This window comes from Phytophthora infestans, genomic scaffold (genome assembly GCF_000142945.1).
Source record: "Phytophthora infestans T30-4 supercont1.14 genomic scaffold, whole genome shotgun sequence".
Classification (NCBI taxonomy): domain Eukaryota; phylum Oomycota; class Peronosporomycetes; order Peronosporales; family Peronosporaceae; genus Phytophthora; species Phytophthora infestans.
This window is the reverse complement of record NW_003303745.1, coordinates 2,572,464-2,593,338: the sequence shown is the minus strand read 5'-3', so window position 1 is coordinate 2,593,338 and position 20,875 is coordinate 2,572,464. Positions and strand designations below refer to the sequence as shown.

Genomic DNA, 20,875 nt, shown 5'->3' with positions numbered 1-20,875 from the left:
CACGGAGGACAATTAAATGCGGGTATTATAGCAAAAGTAAAGCGGCAGAGACGTCTCGTGAGTAGTCATTCATCACTTTAAAAATTGCATTGGGGCAATATACTCTGCCGATTTCTGTTGGAGAGCAATTACGTTGCACTACGCATACAGCGTCCCCTGCGAGCAAGTTGGACGCATCTTTAGAGTGTCTGGACGAACCGTTCGCCGTTGGTACAAGTGCTTCAAGTCGAGCGGCCACGTTTTTCCAGATAATAGTGGAAAGAAGAAGACCTACAGCTCGCAGTTATTAGCATTTGTAGGGCGGTACGTAAAGGACCATCCTTGTTTTTAAATTGAAGAGCTTCAGGGGAGCTACGTGCACGTTTCGGCTCTGATTGTGCCGGTCTGTCTGCATCAAGTATAATTTGGCTTCTAAAGTTTATCTCGGACTAAGCAGGAAAGTAATCGAGTGGAGAGCGCGAGAAGCAGCTCCATGGGAGATTGAGGCGTTCAAGGCAAAGATGAATTGCTGGTACAGATATCCAGAACAACTTTTGTTTGTTGACGAAACGTCTAAGAATGGGATTGATAGTATGCGACGGTATGCCTGGACAAAACAACGAGAGGGCAATTGTTCGTACACCATTTTCCCGCGGAGAAATAATATCTATCCTTGCGGCGTGTGATGCTAGCGGGTTCGTGGACTGGTGTGCAACTCGGGGTACATTTAGCCGCGTGGGGTTCCATCGAGCTTTTGTCTATGCAGTCCTGCCGAAGCTGAACCCCTGGCCTCCACCGCGGTTCGTTGATGTGCTGAACAACGCATGTATACACATGTATCAGGAGTTCGAAGATGCTGTTCACCCGGTAGGGGCCATTCTACTGTTCCTATCGCCCTACTGTCCGCAATTTAACCCCATCGAGGTCATGTTTGGACAGTCAAAGCGATGGCTAGTACGACACTCTAATCTAGCGTTTCTGCTGTACCCTGAGATTGTGCTGAAAGTGGCTATGCACCAGTGCCTCAAGCACGACGAGGTGGGTATGAACTTGTTTCGACATTGTGGTTACGTCAATTCGGGACTACGCGAAGAAGTGTTTGCCCTCTATATTGAAGTTAATCCGCGAGGAGGCTGAAGGGAGGAGGGAGGGGTAGGCGGGAGGTAGATTTCCACGAGCGAAGCGAGAAAAAAAGGTATTGATTAGACATCGGTCCTCCATTTCTCTAGTCGCTCAAATGGTCTACGTCTTCCATGCCCACATCAGGTTATGAGGGTGGCTGAAAGTGCGAAACCATACCTTCTGTGATAAGGCTGTAGTTTGGTAGCCCGAGCAGCGTTCGAAGCTCGCTGACATTAACTGCTAGCTGCATGTCCCTCGATCCGTTTAGCTCCATTGTTAGCGTACCTAAAACGCTATCTGCACCCCGATCTTCTTGATGTGAGGTACTCATTGTGTCCAAATGCTGCATCTTTCGGAACGGAGCGCTCTCCAGTATACTAACACTGGCATCACCGGGCTGACGGGCTTGACTTATTGCCCAATGGGTACGGGCGATATCGCCAACACGAGCATCTGGCCTTTCAGCCAGATAGGTATCGATGGCCTCAGTGGTCTCGGCAATGCGAGCTGGAGTGGCACGACGAATGCCGTGTCGTGCTTCTTTAGCTGCGTACATCAACACGTGCACAACAAACGGACCATCGTCTTCTGCTTGTGGTCGTTGGCTCTAGCCTTGGCCAGTATTTTAAGCCAAATTTCGCTAGTTAGCGCCACGAACTGCGCTTGTTTTGCATGTTGACTTGGCTTCTAGTATAGCTTCTTGTCGGACCGAGTCGTCTTCGTAGAGTAGTTTGCCAAAGCCAACTTTACCCTCTCGTCTACAAAAGCGTACACTTGCTCAAAGCCATCTTGTTCTTCATCAAACTCGAAGTCGGAATTTTTTAACGGGCACACTTGTTCTACTACTGTGGCCTAGCTCGCCCACCTTAGCTGCAACACAAGCCCTTGTCTTCTCCATTGAAGTTTTTTTATACTTTGCTTAACTTGGAATGTCCAGCCGTGCATGGGCCTTCCAAGAAATATGTATTTATTTGAACGTCTCAATCTATTATAAACGGACTCTAATTCAGACGTGTGGATCCTAAAAGTATCTGAAAATCCGTTTATATATAGCAATCGCGTTTATTAACACCTTATGGAATGGACATCTTGATTGGTTATCACAATACCTAATCATTTTGAAAAGGATATAAGGAGCACAAAAAATATGTTAATATTTTTATCACGAATAATAATATAATAAAAATATTTTATTCTGTAGCCATGTCGCACCTCACTGGGTAATTGTAGAAAGAGTACTATCAAATGCAATAATGTACTGCTCGCTCATCGCTTTACAGAGGAATGTACTGTTTTTGGTACGCGAGGCCAAAATAAATCCTTCGAATATTTTTATACCATCACTGGTGAGAGCGGCAAACGAGGGGGGGGGGCTATGTCATATAGTGTACGTGCTTGCCTACAGGTTTTTCGATAAGGACTTCGCGAAGGCTGAGATAGAAAAAATGGCGCTTAGTGAAGAGGGATGATAAATTGGATTCAAGCAGGATCGTAACTAGCGCGGCCATAGTATCTGCAGCCGTCAGAACAAGCACTAGAAAGGCAAAACGTGTATGTCCAGAATCGCTAAAAGCCACGTGTATCTGGATCCAGCGTGACAGAGGTTCGAGGCGTTTTTGGTTGTCAACTTCTTAACTTGATACTCAGCAAATCGACACCCTTGCAATGCAATCTTTTTCAGCAGGTGATCCGTAGTTACGGCATCGCCAAATCCTCCCCAAAGAGTACAGCAGATCTCGGAGTTGGTACTGTCGGCAAGTGTTATTTTCCGGCTACGAGCACCACCACGGACGGATTTGGGCAGCCCAACGTTTGTAAGCGAAGCAATGATTTTGAAGAAGACATCAATTTCTGCCGCTAAAACTTCGTCAACCGTGTTCACGGAAAGCGCTCATGTGTGTTTAAAAGTGTGTGCGAATTTGTTGCCAGCCACTCTTGTAATCCGGTATATTTGGCGAATTGAATATGATGTGCTCGAAGCAGTACTTATCTCCAGCCCATTGCGGCGGGAATTCTTAGCGCCCTTAACAGCGCAGGTTCCACTCAACCGCGTCGCCGAAACACAGGTAGCAGTATCTATCCATATCGAGCATTTACATCTTAATTGAGCTATCGACCAAAGTAATTCTGCGGAGGCAGCCCCCAAAGAATTCTCATAAATCGTCCACATGAGTCATGACGCCAACATCGTCACAAATGAGTCAGTTGGTAAGGTGACAAGCGTACTTAGAGCTTTGTCCAAATAGAAAACCAATCATTTTTCTTAGCTATTTTTTCTTTAAAGGAGCGCTATGAAAAAAAGAGGTGCCGAGATTACCTCTTTTTAAAGCGGCAAAAAGAAATAGGTGCCGCACCTATTTCCTCTGACAGCGACATATTGTTTGAGAAAGGGAGGCAGAGAAGGAGGAAACTGCTGCGGGCACAAAGTGCGCCTTCAACGGCGATCTGCGCTCGGAAACACCACAGTATCGTTAGTGGGTATAAGGACCAACAGAGAGTGCCTACAGTCTGTATGTGATAGCAGGATTCAGCACCTTGTCGAAGCTGTAATTCTAGATCGACGCTGTACTGCAGCGTCTACAGCGGCTGCAGCGGTCTTTTCAGTACACACACATACTCGCAACACTGAAGCGCTGAAAGAGAAGAAGCGCATAGCCGCCTAGTTCGTGAGGTACTAGCACTACTGCACGGCCCCTATGTCCAAGGCCTGGGCAGGCCTTGGATGTGGAGGCCAGGGTCTCCTAGTTTACTCGTCGCAAGCTGGACTTCCGTTCATGTTTTCTTAGAGAGGGTTAGTATGAATTTAGATAATTTTTAGAATAAGTTAGTGTGGCGCTTGGACATACCGACAATTTATTTGACTTCATTTTTTCAAGAGCAGGAAAAATCGGCAGCCCAAAATAGGTCGCTTTTCTATTTGGACAGCGCTCTTAAAGCGCGGAATTTGTAGCTGTTACGCGAAATGGTACCATCATCGCTTAGCGAGCGGATTATAGTATCCGGGATAAAAATAAGCTCGTATGGTTGACCGTCGATAGCGTATTTACGTTTTGCTTGGCGCATCTTGGCATGGGAAACGGAAACGACCGAGCCTCATAGTAGCAAGGGCTCAATCAAGGCTATCGCGTCACCGAAAGTTGTTGCACGAATCTCATCGCCATTAGACTCGGTGAACAGGGTGCTGAACACTGAGACGCTAATATCGCCAGTGTCGAATTTGTGGTGTAGCGGGATCAGAAAAACCTCCGCAATTGCTGGATCTGACTATCCACCAATACCCAGACGCCGACTAACGGAGGGAGTCCCCGATAATCCGTGATCTGCCAATCTTTTCCTCCTTGTGCACCCGTCGGTAGTACGGCATCTTTCTCCTCTGGGAAGTCCAAGTGGTGAAAGCCTGAGCGTCTTGGCGAGCCGTGGGGATGGAGTGGAGTAGGAGTAGAAGATCTTCACTCTACGTCCGATGTAGGGTCCAGATCACAAGTGAGGCCTTTGAGCTTGTACGATCCGGCGGTCTCAATCTGCGATCTGACCGTAGGGACGTCTTGCGGGTGTGCTCCCTTGCCTTTAAGCTCCTTCTCGTCGTACTTTCCGCTTCCTATAGCGGGATCTTGAGAGTTGAGAGCCTCTTACGTATACCTGACCAAGCAGTAAATCCGGTTAACCTTGCGGATCTGCACGTGCAAAAGAAAGTCCATTACGTGGTAGGATCTGGTCATTATAAAATCCGGTTATCACTACCTACGCTAGGTTTTGCTATTCCCAACCTTCACTGAGCTCGTAACGAATGTGTGGCTAGCCGAGGCTTTCAGGTCGGAGTACACGTTTGTATTTGATCAAGAATACAGCAAGTTTTACTCCGTTGACGATGAGGGTTTTAGCACCACACAGACGCGCGACGGCCGATCACACCGAATCGAAGAGTTCTCGTGGATATGTTCGTGTGAGCTTTCAGCAACTACGAAGCTGCCATACAGACATAATATGCTGTATCGGAAACACGTCGCTGGCCTGATGACGATATAGTACTCGTCCAGTCCATTCCTGCCCGGTAAGCTGTGTCATTTAACGAATGTCATGTTTGTTATGGCTGCAGCATGTTTTGGGTACGGTTGCTAATGTAATGTAATGTAATGTAATGTGTGTTACCCTGTTTTCATTTTTTTTCGTAAATGGTCAATTGATTTAAGGTATTACGTGCTGGAGCTTTGGATGAAGAGCTGATTTTCGTTGACGTACCACTGCTCATCACTACTGGCACTGACGAGGTTAAGAAAAAGAAGCAGCTGACCAAAAGAAAGAAATACAAGTGTACTCAGGATGTGTGCGGCAGAATACAGCTGAAATCTCCGATCTTCCAGTGGTTTTCTCGTATGTATAGACTCCACGACAGAAACCTTGCAATCTTCACGAAGTGCGTTTCTCAGCTTAGCGCCCTTACTGTACTCTTTCTTCTCACGGCTTTTCTTGATTATTTGCTTTTCTGTGCTTACGGGGTCGACTGACACGGCGTCTTGGGTTGAACGGTTTCATCAACGTCTTAGAAACAGCACTAGGGTTTTCCGCTTTCGCTGATTTTTTCACACGTGCTGTTCCTGTATTTTTTTCTCTTCGAAATCATCAAAACTAATCTCCGTCTTCTGGGTAGCTGGAATTTGCGTCCCGTCTTCATCGTCTCCTTCCTCTTTATCGTCGACGTCACTAAACCCTTTCGTTACCAGAATGTTACATGAGGTATCCTTTTACGTCGGCCATACTGAAATCAAGATACGTTATTGTCGTATTTAGACCCCCACGTGAAACGTCGCCTGATGTTCTAACCAATCAAAGCGGGGGAAGCGAAAGCAAACCTCGCGCCACACTTTACGTACGTGACGTTCAAAGCTTCGTCCTATTGTGTCTCCCCGGGTGCTACAGACACCTAACACTAAATACGATTGTTTTCCTTCCATGTCGTGTAACAAAGAGCAAGATGGTTTCGGCCCCAGCAAAGCTGCCGTGGTCAACGTGACGAACGATTGCAGCTCTTATCGGTAGGCGGTTCACGAAGTCGCCGCTGCGCCACCGCCTAAAGGAACTCGGTTTGCCTAATATCTGCCTGAAGGGCAGGATGCGGGGCATTTGTGTAGCTTTTTCGTGGCAGATAGCTTTTGGCAACATGCTGAAGGCTCAAGATGATGTGCGACGGTAATATTATCCATCCCTTGCTCTTTAAACATTTCAACGACCGCCACGTCTACTTCAGAGACGCTCTACAAAACTCTGTGGGCGCAAGGGTGCCCAAGCGCATTGGAGTGAATGGAAAAGAGGAAGGTCCTGCATACTGCTCGCTCGATCAGTTTATCCAATTTTAGGTGCAATGAAGCCGTAGCCTGTGAATATCATGAAGGAGAAGTCTCTGCGATCAGAAGGATGAAAGCGCTGGTACGAAATTGATTGTGGGTGTCAAACCTGCGGTAAGCGAGGCGTCTTGCCCGGGCTGCTTGACAATGTTACGACTGTTGAGACGGAGAAATTGCAAGGCTCTGGCACTGCGTAGCGAAGACAGCGCCAGGCATGATCAACAACAATTAGCTAGAGATTGTGGACCTGATTGTACAACAAGCCAATACCGCTCGGACAAAGGCATCTGCAAAACTACACACCGCTTTCAGGAAACGTCCCTGTCCGAAAAATCACGATATAGAGAGAACGTTTAACACCCGAGTACGTATTTACGCGTTATCTGTCGATGCTACTCCTTTTCTTTGACGCAGCTCTTTCAAGAACGGGATCTGGGCTATATAAATCGAAGAAGATCGTTTCAGGTTCCCATCGACTGTGTAAACTTGCTTTGGCAAGTAAAATAAGTGATATTTCTGCCAGCACGTCCAGCCTTCCTGCTGAAAGAGGTGAGGCTTAGCACCGTCAACGAGATACGTACGCTTACAGAGCGCCACTTGGTGTGTCTCGTAGTAATCCGTTTTTTTGGTGGGATATCTACCCTCGAATTTGCAAATTGTGCATTTGCGCTTTGCTCTGCTTCTGTCATTTAGGGTGATCGATGCCTCCTTTGCAACGCAAACCAGCGGCATCACAACAGGTCTTTCGGGCTCCCCTTCAATCGGATGAGATATCATTTCCGTCGTAAGAGATGAGGTCAATGCGTACACCATACCATCAGCACTATCAACGGACTTCTTCCAGTCCCCGTTGAAAAGCTCTCGCACAAGTGATCGAGCAAACGTGCGGTGTTTGTCTCTCGCACTCGAGCTTGAACTATCACCACAATTCGTAGGGGAATCGCTCCTGCCGCATGCTAAATTATGGCACACGTATGCGTTGCATCTCGCTATATCAATAATGGCCATAGCAAACTTCTTGTGCCACTTTTGAAACGAGTGGCCATCGGCGAGCGAGAAACGACTGCGAAGCTGGTCATGACGGTCAACACCTTGCATCGCCGAGATGTACTCTCCGATACAAGTAGGGGCAGAAAACGCAACCTTTGCCTCCTTGATTCGACGATACACGGTGGACGATGTAGACGCGTCTGCATTGGAGACTACATTGACAATCGACCCGTCTACCCAAGATGCCGCAACTATATTTTTTTCCAAACAGACGCCTTGCTTCGCGAAGCCCCTAGGTTTTTCGTCTTTTTTCTTTATCATCGTGAAGCGGGAAAAATGCTGGCTGGAGGAGCGGACCGTGCCGCGTCCGTATAGGCCGACCGAGCTCAAGCTTCTAGTAGTTGACACGACGTGTAAAAGTTGTCGGTGCTCACGATGCGGCCAGCACCCTCCAGAGAAGATATAACTTCAAGTACATGAGATCGAACTTCAGATGAACGCTCGGTCCTTTCAGCAGTCCGTGATAACTCTAACTCTGGAACGACTCCATTTAAGCGGTCCTGAATCTCGCTAGCGCAGTTTAGTTTGAAACTTGAGACGTACCAGGAGGTAGAACAGCAGCAAACATATAGCTTGAAATGGTACTTTCCCGTAGGCTTTTGCGAATTGAAAACAATAAGATGCCTTGCGTATTGGGACCGACACGCAATGCTAGCCTCATCTACTGCCACATTTCGCCCAAGGATAACATGACGCGAACTTCGGGATTTGAGCATGTTGATAAGGGGTCTTATTCGAGCTGCAGGATCTCGTTTGATATCCATTGCGGTAACGTTTGACCGAAAGCACAAATTCGTGCGAATGTAAATGAATCTTCTCCACGTCATGACCAACTCCAAGTTTGTTGACGGAGATCCAGGAAAGATTGCTGCGTCGTCAAGATCTACCCAGTAGTTCCTCATTTTGCCTTTATCGAACAGAGCCATATACCAAAGAATACCCAAAAATTTCATCATTTTGTCCAGGCTAATTTCTTGAGAAGAAGGATTACCCCCAGCATCAGCGTACGCATTCGTACATTGGACCACTTGACTCCAGAAAGACAGAGGAATAAACGCAAAAAATGACGCTGTGGCTGAGTGTTCAAAGTACTGGCGGCTCTCTTCTCTTAGTTTGGTCAGCGTTGACCCGTCATCGGGAGTGTATAAGCCAGATGGCTGTCCCAGTGACCCAGATTTTGAAAACGTCATGGACAGAATTGCCTCGACTTCTTCGGTACTTAGTGCAATCTGCAATTCTTTCCGTCCACGAAATACAGTCCACTCACGGTATCCCTGGTCATCTATTTCTTCGTAGTCGTCTGAAAAATCTGCGATGTTTGTGAGTTGGGGTACAGCGCTGCATAGGGAGGTCCACGATTATCCAAACTGTAACGAGCCCTTCTGTAACGTTGCAAAGTTACGGATTCCTCTAATAACGATCGACTCGGAAACTTTGTGAGCGTGATCGTTTTTTTGAAATGCAGTGCTAGTCCAACCAATTTGGAATACAGCCGAAGGAACGGAAATATTGTCTGCATTTTTTGCACTTTCAATGCTGTACCTTGTCACATGCCCCAGCAAATACGAGGTACCAGCTTCTCTTTAGAGTTTTTCCGGCATCCAAGCTTCTTTGGTAGGTGCAAACGCGACGATAGCCTCCATGAACCTCTCTGCTGTCAAACACGCCACACGTATCAGCTCATCCTTCATGTGAACTGCTAGCGTTTTTCGTTTGGGCTTGGTCGCTGTGGATAACGTGTTATTCTTCTTTGGAGCCCTTGCTTTCGGAGAGGCAGCACGAGCCGGTTTCCTGGCTTGTGAAGAGCCTGTCGTTTGCTTGTGTGAACTGGTTGGACGAGAGCCCTTTTGCCGACACTTTTCTTGTTTGGAGCACAGGTCATTGATGTCGCACTAGTCGACGGATCGGCGTTGGGCTCACTACTTGACAAAGGGACGGTGTTTGTCCCAGGTTTGTAATTGCCTCATAGCAGTGTTTGCTGCAATATGAGTTTTCACCAAAGCCTTCCATCAGTTGACCGTCAGGACCCCGGATGTGCAGCGATATGCACACGCCATGTGAACAGAAATGATGGATAAATTGTCCACATCGTGAGCATGCTCTTTGCTTGGAGCAAGTAGTGTTACATACTGCGCAATTAGGTGAAGCGTTGGCGACGACTGGACAAGGTGGCGTCGTACCCTTTGATGATAACTGGTCCTCTCCAGTCGATACCAGGGGCGATACAAAACTATAGCCTCGATTGCAACCATTATCCACAGATGCTGAGTAACACGAAGCCGCTGAAACCTTCCGTGAACAACCCGGCGACGCCAAACCAGTGTGATTTTTACCACCAGAAAGTGCACCAGTATTATGGATAACGTCTTGGTTTGAATTTCCACCGAGAGTACGAGTTCCAGAAGGTATGTGATCTATGTTTGAGGGAACACTGCTATTCGAGCTAACGTCACCGCTACGAGAGCACCCAACCCTTTCATCGGAATTACACGTCTCAGCATCAACACCCGCGTTGCCACACGACATGGCTCTGTCGTAATGCTCCAAAAGTGCTCGTTCTCCCAGAAAAAAGTCGACTTCGGCCACGCCACTTGGATTGCCGTCAGGAGGAACGTAACGATAAAGCTCATTCAAACCGGTAGGCTTCAGTTACTCCGTTGTGCTGGCTGTGTAGGAGCGCCATAGACCTTCTGCAACCTCTTGAGTACTATCTATCATCGACTCGAAGGCAGGACCATGCAAGGCTCGACGTATAGGAAGGCACCAGCGATGATGACCTTGGATAAGCTGTATCCCTTTCACACCTCCGCGACGATGGCTGTGGACGCATACAAAATAATGTACGTTATTGGGCAGTGCGTTGGTAGTGCCAGGCGAGCACTAGATCGTGACGTGCAACAGCGAAGATCGTGTACGGGTACGGTCCCTTTGCAAAGCGATGACGTCGTGTTCTTGAAAAAATACACTGCCGAATGCTCCTCGGTAGTGCTCACAAGGAGATGATGCAGTTTAGGTCGTGACGGACCTTCTTAATAGTGCGCGTTGTCTGGACGATTTAGCAACGCCACAACGAACGTTGTGAATCAACATCGTACTGGTATTTCGCAACCCGACCTTGGACGAGCACAACGCCACCCAAGCATCATAGATCCAATCGGGAATAGTTTCAGCAGCTCTTCATTGGCGACGAGTAGCACACTGGTCGGCAAAGTTGATCAGCATCTTGTCGATATTGCCTCGGTGTGTTGCATGGGAATGGCACAGGCAAAATGAAGCAGCGATAGCAGGCGTGGCGAGCTAGTTGCCCAAGTCGGCTAGAGCTCTGGAGAGACTTGTGTGGCTCTCGGATAATTTGGAAATGGGTCATTGCTTGCTACTCGCTGTGGCGGGAACTTTTGCAGTCGCCAGTGAGATCGCTCTTGTATTGAACAACGGCTCCGCCAATCACATCTCTTTTGACCGTGGTTCCGCCAATCACATCCCTTGTATCCACAGCTCCACCAATCACAGCACATCCCACGTAAAATGAAGGTATCTAGTTCGTGGAATTGGCGATGCGGACAGAAACTAAATACCTCAATCTACTCACTTCAACTTCGCGCCAACTTTAATGTTGGGTGGTACAAATACTTGATTCGAAACCCAAGAATTATAATAACTCTTAAATCGTAAATCCTGACATAATTTAGCGAGCAAATAGGCTTTCAGTGCAGCGCGAATGAACTCTAGAAGCAATTTTACAACTGTAATGCCGGCCACGCTATCTAAACTTACACCACCCATTTCTCTTAGATAATACCAAGTAGACACCATGACATCCAACCCGAGAGCTACAATTCCTGCATTGAGTCAGTCATAACTTTATTTACACCTATAGAATAAACTACAAAACTTGAGTTTTTCAAAGCTGAGAAGATACATCTGTAAAAATCACAAGTTCAATTCAACCATGATTAGTCTCCATGAATTTGCATGCCCAAATCAACATGTGTGCAGCCCCCCCCAAATTCCATACTGAATGTCGACAGAGCATGCCAACACATGTATTTACTGTTTCAGCACACAGCAAATCATTTGACTTGACTTATGTATACTTTTGACCTTCTGAGTGTCGCAATAAGACATAATCGACGATTAGAGGTCACAGCAGAAAATGGGCCAGCCGCGCTTCGCTTGGCTGGGCGCCCCCTCGGCGCCCCCGCGGTTCGCTGCGCTCGCAATATGGAGATAGAATGTTCTGGAAAGTGTAGTGCTCGGCTCGCTGGTGAGCTCAGCGCTGGGCCCGCCTCCGCAAATACCGCGCGGCCCTGCTTCGCGGGCTCTCCGCGCAAGTTTGCTGCGGCTACGCGCCTCGCACCCGCTCACCTTAGTTGGCGCCGCGGCTATGGCACCCACGTCGCCCAGCCCCGTGTGTGTTATCCCAGCGATGGACGTGTGTTTCTCCTATTTTCTCCTGAATGTCATAGTTGTGGTGTGGTTGGATCTTCCCCGACCCACGGACCCTGAATAATGCCGAGCACTACCTTTCTCGAGGAGGAAGACAAGGAGCTGGTGCAAGTTGCTCGCCAATATGTTGACCAGGGAGTAGTGCGTATTGCGTAGAAGGATGTCGCTGCTAAGATGAAACGTTGGAGGCGTTCACCCAAGGAACTTGCCCAGAGATTGAGCTCGCTTAAACGCACCTTCGGATCAGAGTTGTCAAAATTTCCACGCTGTTTTTACACTCCTGTCCGCGCCTCCCGAGGTCGCAGAAGTGCTCAAATACTGCGCATCCATCAGCCCCATGGTAGCGCCGGATCGTCCAAATCGACAGTGCAGGGACCTAGCCAGCAAGGGCATGGAAAGTCTTTCAAACAACAGCGAAGCAGAGTATCATCTCACCCAAACGACATGGAATTTGTGTCTTCGTTATCGGAAGCCACGCGGCCGTCAACTGTAGAGGATTCTGGTCCAGCGACGACCAATTTTGGCCAGACGCTAGCAGAAAACACTCCGTTGCCAATGGATGGAACTATGTTGGAAGCTCCAGAGCCTTTCGCCGCAGTGGCAGCCAAGCTTTTTGTTTCGGCGAAGCAATATGACACTCGATCATTACTGCATGACAACAATGTACCACGTGATGTGCATCAAGTTGTAATTACGATGTTCAAGAATATATCTTGGAGCGAGGTCGTGTACCCACCCGGTGCAGCTCATCTAAATGCTGGGGAGATACTACCGAGTGGGGTGTCGTCGATGATTGCCTCAATACACCAGATTGGTGTGATTGGGGCTTGGGATATATTTCTGGATATAGGCTCTGGCGTCGGATATATCGTAGTTCAATTTGTGCTTTTAACTGCTGTTCGATCGAGCATTGGGATTGAAATACGTCGTGATCTAGTAGGTCGTTGCAATGGGATATTGAGTGAACTCGTAGTGAGCTGGCCAAGACTGCAAAAATGCCGAGGTTTACGCTCAGGATGTGAAAAAGATCGATCTGTCAACTAAGGCTCCGTTCACAAGCGCCACAATCGTGTTCGCAAACAGCTTCCGCTTTGATCCTTCAGCCACAAATCACATCGCCGATCAGCTCGCATGTATGCCTGATGCCAGAGTTGCTGCGCTCACCAGTGCGGTTTGTCCAAGACACAATTCTATCTGCACGAAACACTTCTGCCGTCGTTGGAAACTACGCACTTGTGTACACGTGAATGTGAGTTGGACATCAAGTGAGGTGCCGATTTATATTTTCGTCAAAAGAGGCGAGTAAGCAGTGGACGAATGTACTGAAGTTACTACGAGATTTGGTTATCGTCACTGCACTTTAGTAGCAATCGTTTCTACCCAAGTCCGTATCTATTGAAATGTGATTCAGTAATAGTTGCTCAACGTAGGCTAATGCCAGCTTCACCGTTGGGAAAATCTGGTAACTCAAACTCAGATGGCATGCCTTCACACTTATGACGGCACACTCTCATACACAGCGGCTCAACTGAGCTGGAAATCTTCAATGCCCAGCATCAGGAGATCCATAATGGCCCGTATACACCACGAAAATGAAATATATGTAGGTGCATATCGTTAAATGTTTTTCAGGACGTACTTCCCGAATGCCGGTAAGCCTTACTCGTTCCTCCGCACACATTCCCAAAAGCGTAGCAAAACGAAAAATTAGTAAATACAGCATAGTTAGTGCCCCGCCATCAACCGTACAATGTCCGTACACCCGTCAACCATGAACAACTTCATATCGCAGGATCAGATGCCCTCAGCATTGCCCAGCACACTATGCGCATTATTTTCTTCGCTTCCCCGATTTGGGTAAGTCTCAGGAGTTGTTTTCTGTGTCGTGACCACCGGATGGGCTCGTATCGCCACCACCGTGTCGCTACCACCGGATGGGCTTGTGCGCCACCACCGGATAGGCTTGTGTCACCACCACCGGATGGGCTCGTGTCGGGGGAGAGAATGCCTATCAAAATTGCAGTTGTTCCATGCCTGCCAAAAAGAAAAAATATATATGGGAAACGTAAGATTGAGATGTGAGAAAGAATATGGGAAGGTGGTAAGTTTGAGAGTTAAAGCATATTCGATTTCGTCTTTGTCTGATGAATCCTCAAAAGCCGAGTCGTGGGGTGTATAATTTTATAGATTTCGTGGCCCTATGCGAGCGTGCTAAAAGACCCACCACGCGAAACACCGGTTCTGGAAGAAAGCTGCTCCGTAAACGTCTGCTGGAGCGAAACGTACCCGAATGCGATGTACAACAAATTCTTCGTGCATTTTTCGCGTCCCACGAAGGCTATAACGATAAACGTGAGGTATGTGCAGCTCAGTTAGCGCTCCCTGACTATCGGCATGACCATCCAGACTACCAGTTTCCTGCTGGTGCTTACCAAACTGCTACGACGAACGGTCGATGTGTCGCGAACTTGGACCATAATACCGCTGCTGAAGATCAGCGCCGAGAAGCTGGTGACCGTGACCGAATCGCTAATGATGCAGACCACCGCCAAGACGGCGCTAATGTTGGCCGGGTTGTTGCTGCTCACCTTCGACATACCGCTGGTAGCGACCGGAACGTTGCTACGACAGTTAACAACCAAGATGCCACCGAACATGGCCAAATGGCGCGTATCACAGATCAACGCCGAGAGATCACCGGTAACGGCCGGATTGCTGCTTTTAACCGTCGAGACGCTGGTCATAGCGACCAAATTGCAGGCGCCGCACCGCACGTTACAGTCAATACTGTGTCCTACTGGGCTGCTGCTGTTTCTACTACCCGCGGCCAAAGTGCTACTATTTCTACAGACCAAGGTCGCATTCCTAATGCTACGTACATCCGAGATGTTTCTCACCGCAACCAAGTCGCATCTACAGCAGCTACCCTTGACCAATCCCATGCAGATCGCGATGGAATCGCTACTGCGTCTACTATCCACGATCGAATTGCTGGTGGTGGTACTGCTCCCAGTCGATCTCCTGTTGGCCATGGTTGCATGTCTGCTGCTCTTTATGTACGAGATGACCAAGCTACTACTGCTGCAGCGCATCGCCGAAACGCTATTGCTCCTCACGGTCAAGCGATCACGGGTAATGGTGGTGATGCTGCAGGTCGTGACAGAGGTAGTGATGGCGCCGCTCCTCGTAGCCATAGTGATGGCCATGGCGCTAGTTTTCTTGGTGGCGCTAGTGCCCGAGCTTCGACTGGTCCTTCTTCTATTGCTACTGATACTACTCACGCGTCTAAGGCCGCAGTTTCACGCGCTGTGGATCTCGATGTACGAAGCCTCTCGTCGGATCAGACCGACGAGGATATGGCGACGAGTGATAACGATGACCAGAGCGCTGAGAGTGATGACAACGCTGTTATTGAGCTTTCAGAGGGTGAATACGAAGGTTAAGTAGGGGAGCCCTACTACGATGAGTATGATACGCAGGTTGTGGATGTCGCTTGGAATCCGACAACAATTCCATACGCATGGGCTCGACAGGATTATCGTAGAACAAGCAACGACAGACGTCGCAATGAACGAGCAGCTCGTCGAACCAACCAACGTTCGTAAGACGTTTTATTTCTAGAAAGGGCTCAGACCTTTTCATGTCGAACATGCATGCCAACAAACACTAAGTTAGTGAAATCACCAGATGAGTCACAATTTTTTCACTGCAGACAAATAATTTGCTGTTGACTTCCGTCTGTTTGAGGTTGAATCGCTACTACATTTTTTGACGTTAGTGTCCACGTAGTACCAGCCTTCGTTCGCTGACTTGATGATAATTGCCTCGTTGCATCTGACAAATGTCCCCAAATGTCAGCCTGCGCTGAAATATTGCTCGTCCGCGCGTGCGTACTTGCGGCCAATGGCGACACTTGACGTGTCCACCTTGCACTCCAGGCCTTCCTGCACGAAGACTTTCTCCAGGTCCGCGCGCGCGTACTTGCGGCCAGTGGCGACACTTGACGTGTCCACCTTGCACTCCACGCCTTCCTGCACGAAGACGCTCTCCCGGTCCGTCGCGAATGGCTCAAAGTCCGGGATGTTGCTCAGACGCAGCACCGACACCTTGATGGGGGCGATCAAGGGTGACGACATGACGCCGCGCTTCTCGTCACCCTCGCGAGTATAGAAATTATGTTCAAAACCGGCAGTCAAGATAAGGGAAATGCCGAACGAGGGCTCGATCACCGAGGGAACGAACTTTTCCTCGCTCACCATCTTCTCCACCAACTTAGTGGCCACCATGTCGCGCTGCAGCGTGAGCTGCTTGCCGTCGCACAGCAAGCTTAGCGTGGCCTCGCTCTTAGAGGTCAGCTCGTCCTCGAAAGCCTGGGCGCGTGGCACATCATCCTTCAAAGCCTCTAGCGCCTCGAGGATCGTGGCCACATCGGCCTTGAACGTTCGGCCAATCTTGCCCTTGTTCGGCTTAATCTCCACGATCAGGCGCTTCTCGGGATTGTCGAGACCACCATCTTGACCTTACTCTTCTTAGCGTTTGACGACAGGTCGTAGCACGAGCGGTCGGCGTGGCCGGCGCACTCCACCCAGCCGGAGCTCAACTTGATCTCCAGGTCTACCTATATGTATACTTTTAAACTGTTATTATAGTTTCACTTGATACTCTGAGTATCAAGTGAAAGTAAAAAGAAACACTGAATACTATGAGTAATAATAGTAGTAAATATTCTTAGTATCAGTGAAAATATAATAACATTATAAGATTAAATGTAGGTCATAACTTTATAAAATGGCTATATTTTAGGTTTTAGTACTTCCCGTTGCACGTTCTCATTGACAGGATTCGATGGTTGTGGGATTGTGGAGATCACTTGTCTATCAATCTGTACGTACTTAAGCGATTAGGACGACTGGATTCATACTCAGTAGTAGAGTATATTGAAGCATTGAAAATTTCACGTACTTGCATGCAGAGAGGTCTTCGTGTGAAATCCATTTCAGGAGAGTCCTACATATTCAACTCAACTTTTAAGGACTGCTGCTTGCTGTCGGCGAAGGTCTACGTGAATTGAAATTTGCACTTTTTAAGGAAAGGAATTATAATATATACGAGAAAACAATATATCAGTAAAAATTTAAAATTTAACGTAGAAATTACCAAGATGAATTCAAATTTGGCGCGACGTTGAAGTTGCCAAATCGTTCAGGGTTTGGGGTTGCGTTTTTCCTCGGGGTGACCATTCACTAATAAGAGATTGGTATTTAAAATGTTGTTTTGCGATTGGTGGAGCCGTGTTCAAACGAGCTATGATTGGTTGAGCTGTTGCTTCAACATGTGAAGTGTTTGCTGGCGTGTGGCGGCAATTTTCAGGCCAGCGTGGTTATCAAACGGTAATTTTAAAATTTGCCGACTGGCGCTTCTATCCGTCGACTCTGCCCGTTAGCAAACCTGCACCCCCCCCGTTATCGACACAGCCCAACTCGACCCAATTCTCGCCTAGTCACTGATTAACGGGGATCGTGTGGTGTAGTATTCACCATCAATGAAGGCGCTGCTACATCGAGCACATCTGCACCGCTGGGACGCACTGAAGAAATCGTTCGACAGTATTTTCGTCTGGCGCTACCATGAAGAAGATCCAGATGGTATTGACGGACAGTAGGCTTGACCGGATCGAGCTACTGAAGATCCAGCTGAACGTGTATACTATCCCGCGTCGTTCGTGATCCAAGCAAGCGGAGATCTTCCACACGTCTATCGCGTACAAAACCAAGATACTGGGTTTCTGTCGCACGCTGAGGTGGTGCTCTCCTCATTATATCTGCCATTCTGGCTGTGGAAGAAGGTCCATACTATTAATACGCTCGCTCAATACCGATCCTTAGAAAGCCCAAACGTACGTCGTACGTTATCTGGCCATCGCGGAGCTGCTGAACGAGGGGACTGTGGTACGCCCGCAAGGGTAAGCCACTGAGAAGCTACTTATGGGCTAGACGCTTAGTACACGTAAATGTGTCCACTTTCGAGCGATAAAAGACCGTCAGAATTTGCATTCACACGCACACACACAACTAGACAGCTGCTAATGGACGCACGTACACCGCCATCGACGCAAAAGAGCAGATCATTGAATACCCAATTCCACCGAAAGGATGTTTAAAGCTTAGCTACACAACGAGCTCGAACGCCTTGATCACATCCGCAACTCGTAAGAAGTCTTGAAGGTTCTGAGCACGTGCTGCCACCGCTGTCTCCAAAACCACGGTTGAAGGCTCTGAAGTGCGTCAATTTCGTATTCGGATACAGCTGACGAGCTATTGAATTACCTCCCCTCGACTACCCTCGTACCTACGAAAGGCTTGTCGCGAATTTGTTACACCGGAATCACTCGAAGATAGCCCCTTGCTTTTTGTACAAGTCCATTCCGTTAACAGTCCCGCGGATACGCATGGTGCTACAATAACATAACTGATAGCATCCTCACACAACAAAATATTTTTATTTGAAACTTGAGAGCTTCGTTTTCGTTTGGAAACGGAAGTATTCTTATAACTTCTGTCCACGCTGTTTGCGGTAAATGTGGTGTAGGGATTTCCAGATTCGACCATACGCCGACCTACTTTAGGTCAAGAATCGGCTCGGTCTGATAACCCAGAGCTTAGGAGCCAAGGATCACGGTAAGTACTCGGCGATCTGTCCGGATATGCTATCCGGATAGCCGCTGAGCTCAACGGCCGCCTGAAGAGTCGGTAGAGATCCGAAACGACTACATTTCACTAGATATTTGTATGAGAAGCATAGGATTAAATAGGAGGAGCCGAAAAGGCTCCCAGAAGATAACAGAGCAGAATTTTCCTAGTCCAAGACACGTGTACACTTTTCCGGTAAGTCCCTGCATAGGGCTGGATTATGCCTGCCGTCAATACTCGAGAGGCATAGCTTGTAGGGTATTGACTGGTAGCGCCAAGAGATTAGGTCGGTCCGGGTAGGACAAAGTCTCGCTACGCGCGAAAGAAAGTCCCGCATACTCAGCGGGCCGGTACGTCGGATAGCCCGGGTGCCGTAACACTTCTAGCTGAGCAGCCTCTGCGCTCGGTGACCTGTAAAAGCGCTCGCGCGCCGTCGTCCATCCTTTGGTGGAGGGCACAGGGTTGTGAACGAGCTCAGCCGAACCAAACTCGGCGGAGCCTCGGAAGTGATCTGACTTGGTTAGTCGGAACCGAGTGGAAGCGAGCCACTCGTCTGTCCCGGAAGGCCGGACCGCGAGGGGACCACCCTCTGCGCAGGCCATACAACCGCCGACCTAACTCGGCGATTCGTTGTGGTTTGTGTAAGGAATCCACATCTGACGATATTTGTGTGTTCTACTACACCACAACTGGTGCCGCGACCCGGGAAACAGGAGTGTGTGCTTGTTTTTATAGGTGCCAGCTAACCAAGTTAAGATGAAGAGAAGAGAAAGAGAAGAGTGAAGATGGTCAAGGGATCAGCAACTACGAGCGACGGAAGACCAGCGACGGCTGGAGGATCGCCTCTTCGTGGGGTCGGACCCGGCGGATCAACGACTCATCGCCATGACGATGGAGGTGGGACGAACCGTCCAGTTCGACGAGGATGGCCAAGACCAGGAGAGCGAGAACGGAGACGCAAGTGAAGGAGAGTATGAAGAGAAGGCCGAGACCGCTGAGCTCGGAGAAACGAAGACTACCGCCGAGCTACTTGGCGAGGTGGAAGAGTTGACGCTGCAGGTGGGACGCATGGGAGCCCCACGTCCTGTCGAGCGCAATTTATCCGCCGAGCTCGACGAAGGTGCGGACGATGAAGAAGATGAAGAAGACCATGGCGTTGCTCAAGGGGACCGTCCGCCCCTTATTCCAAAAGCGACGAGGAACGCCGATACGCCGAGCGCCAATAAAGTGTTGGCTCGACTCGGCGAGGAGATGAGAACGAGATCGGAATGGATGATGATGTTCGCGCCTGTGGCGATGGCGCAGGCGAAGTGGCCGATGTTGGGTCCCGAGTTAACTCAGCCGGTGCGTGCAGCCAACATCGATCAGTTGGTGGAAGAAACTGTGTTGCTGTTGAAGGCGATGGGCTATCGGTGCAACAGCCGACCAAACAGCCTCATTCTGTCCGACTGGAGTCTGACCCGTGGCGGAGCCGAGCTCTGGCAATGGAAGAAGAAGCTCAGAGTAGCGTTTGGATTGGAGAAGGCCCCTGGCGGAACGAAGAAGGTGTACAGCCGAGTAGCCGAGTTCAAACCACTCGGCGAGGACCCGAGCAAGATTCCTTTGCCGAAAACCCCGGAGACGAAGAGACGTGAAGTGTTCCGCGCTACGCAAGGGACTCCGTACTTTGAAGACTCTCACATGCTGACTCCATTAAAGCTAAACCCGACTCAGCGAGCGCCGAGTCGTGGGCAGCGAAATGTAGGTCGTTATCGTGAATTGTATGACGCTGCAGATGAGGCTGAGGCTTACGAGGAGGATGAAGAAGACGGCGACGCCTTCGACGTGAGAGGTAACCGTGAAGAAACCGTGAAGGACTACATTCGAAACTTGAGCTTTGACGCGGCTGAAGAAGACTCGACGCAGTACCTAGAAGTCCGAACCCACGCCTCGCTCGACAAAATCGCCGAGTTCGAAGGAAAGCGCTACCGCTCTGACGCGTCGCTCCAGTGGCTCAAGCGGTTCATCTACGAGATAAAGAGCACCAGGATGCCCCAAAGTGCATGGTGCGAGCCTTTCTCGCTATGCTTGGGACGCGCGGCGAAGAGTTGGTACAGGCAGCTGCCGAAGAAGACTCAGCGACGTTGGAAACTACTCAGCGAGGCGTTCCTGGATTATTACTGCTCACAGTTCGACCAATCCGCCCGCACTCGTTACTACTCGGCGAGACGTAAAGTCAACGAACCGATCTGCGACTTCCTGATCCGA

General features: G+C 49.0%; 2 protein-coding genes across 2 annotated transcripts; both read left to right on the top strand.

Annotated features, from left to right (window-relative positions):
• Window positions 1-16,049: 16,049 nt before the first annotated feature.
• On the top strand, window positions 16,050-16,544 carry PITG_09359 (uncharacterized protein; the record flags this gene model as incomplete). The annotated part of the gene is made up of 3 exons (XM_002903582.1): window positions 16,050-16,090; window positions 16,142-16,438; window positions 16,493-16,544. The coding sequence occupies 3 exons, from the start codon at window positions 16,050-16,052 to the stop codon at window positions 16,542-16,544; spliced, it is 390 nt and encodes a 129-aa protein (XP_002903628.1).
• Window positions 16,545-17,481: 937 nt separating this feature from the next.
• On the top strand, window positions 17,482-18,564 carry PITG_09358 (uncharacterized protein; the record flags this gene model as incomplete). The annotated part of the gene is made up of 3 exons (XM_002903581.1): window positions 17,482-17,584; window positions 17,829-17,901; window positions 18,528-18,564. 3 exons carry the CDS (start codon window positions 17,482-17,484, stop codon window positions 18,562-18,564), a joined length of 213 nt encoding a protein of 70 aa, XP_002903627.1.
• Between the last annotated feature and the right edge of the window lie 2,311 nt (window positions 18,565-20,875).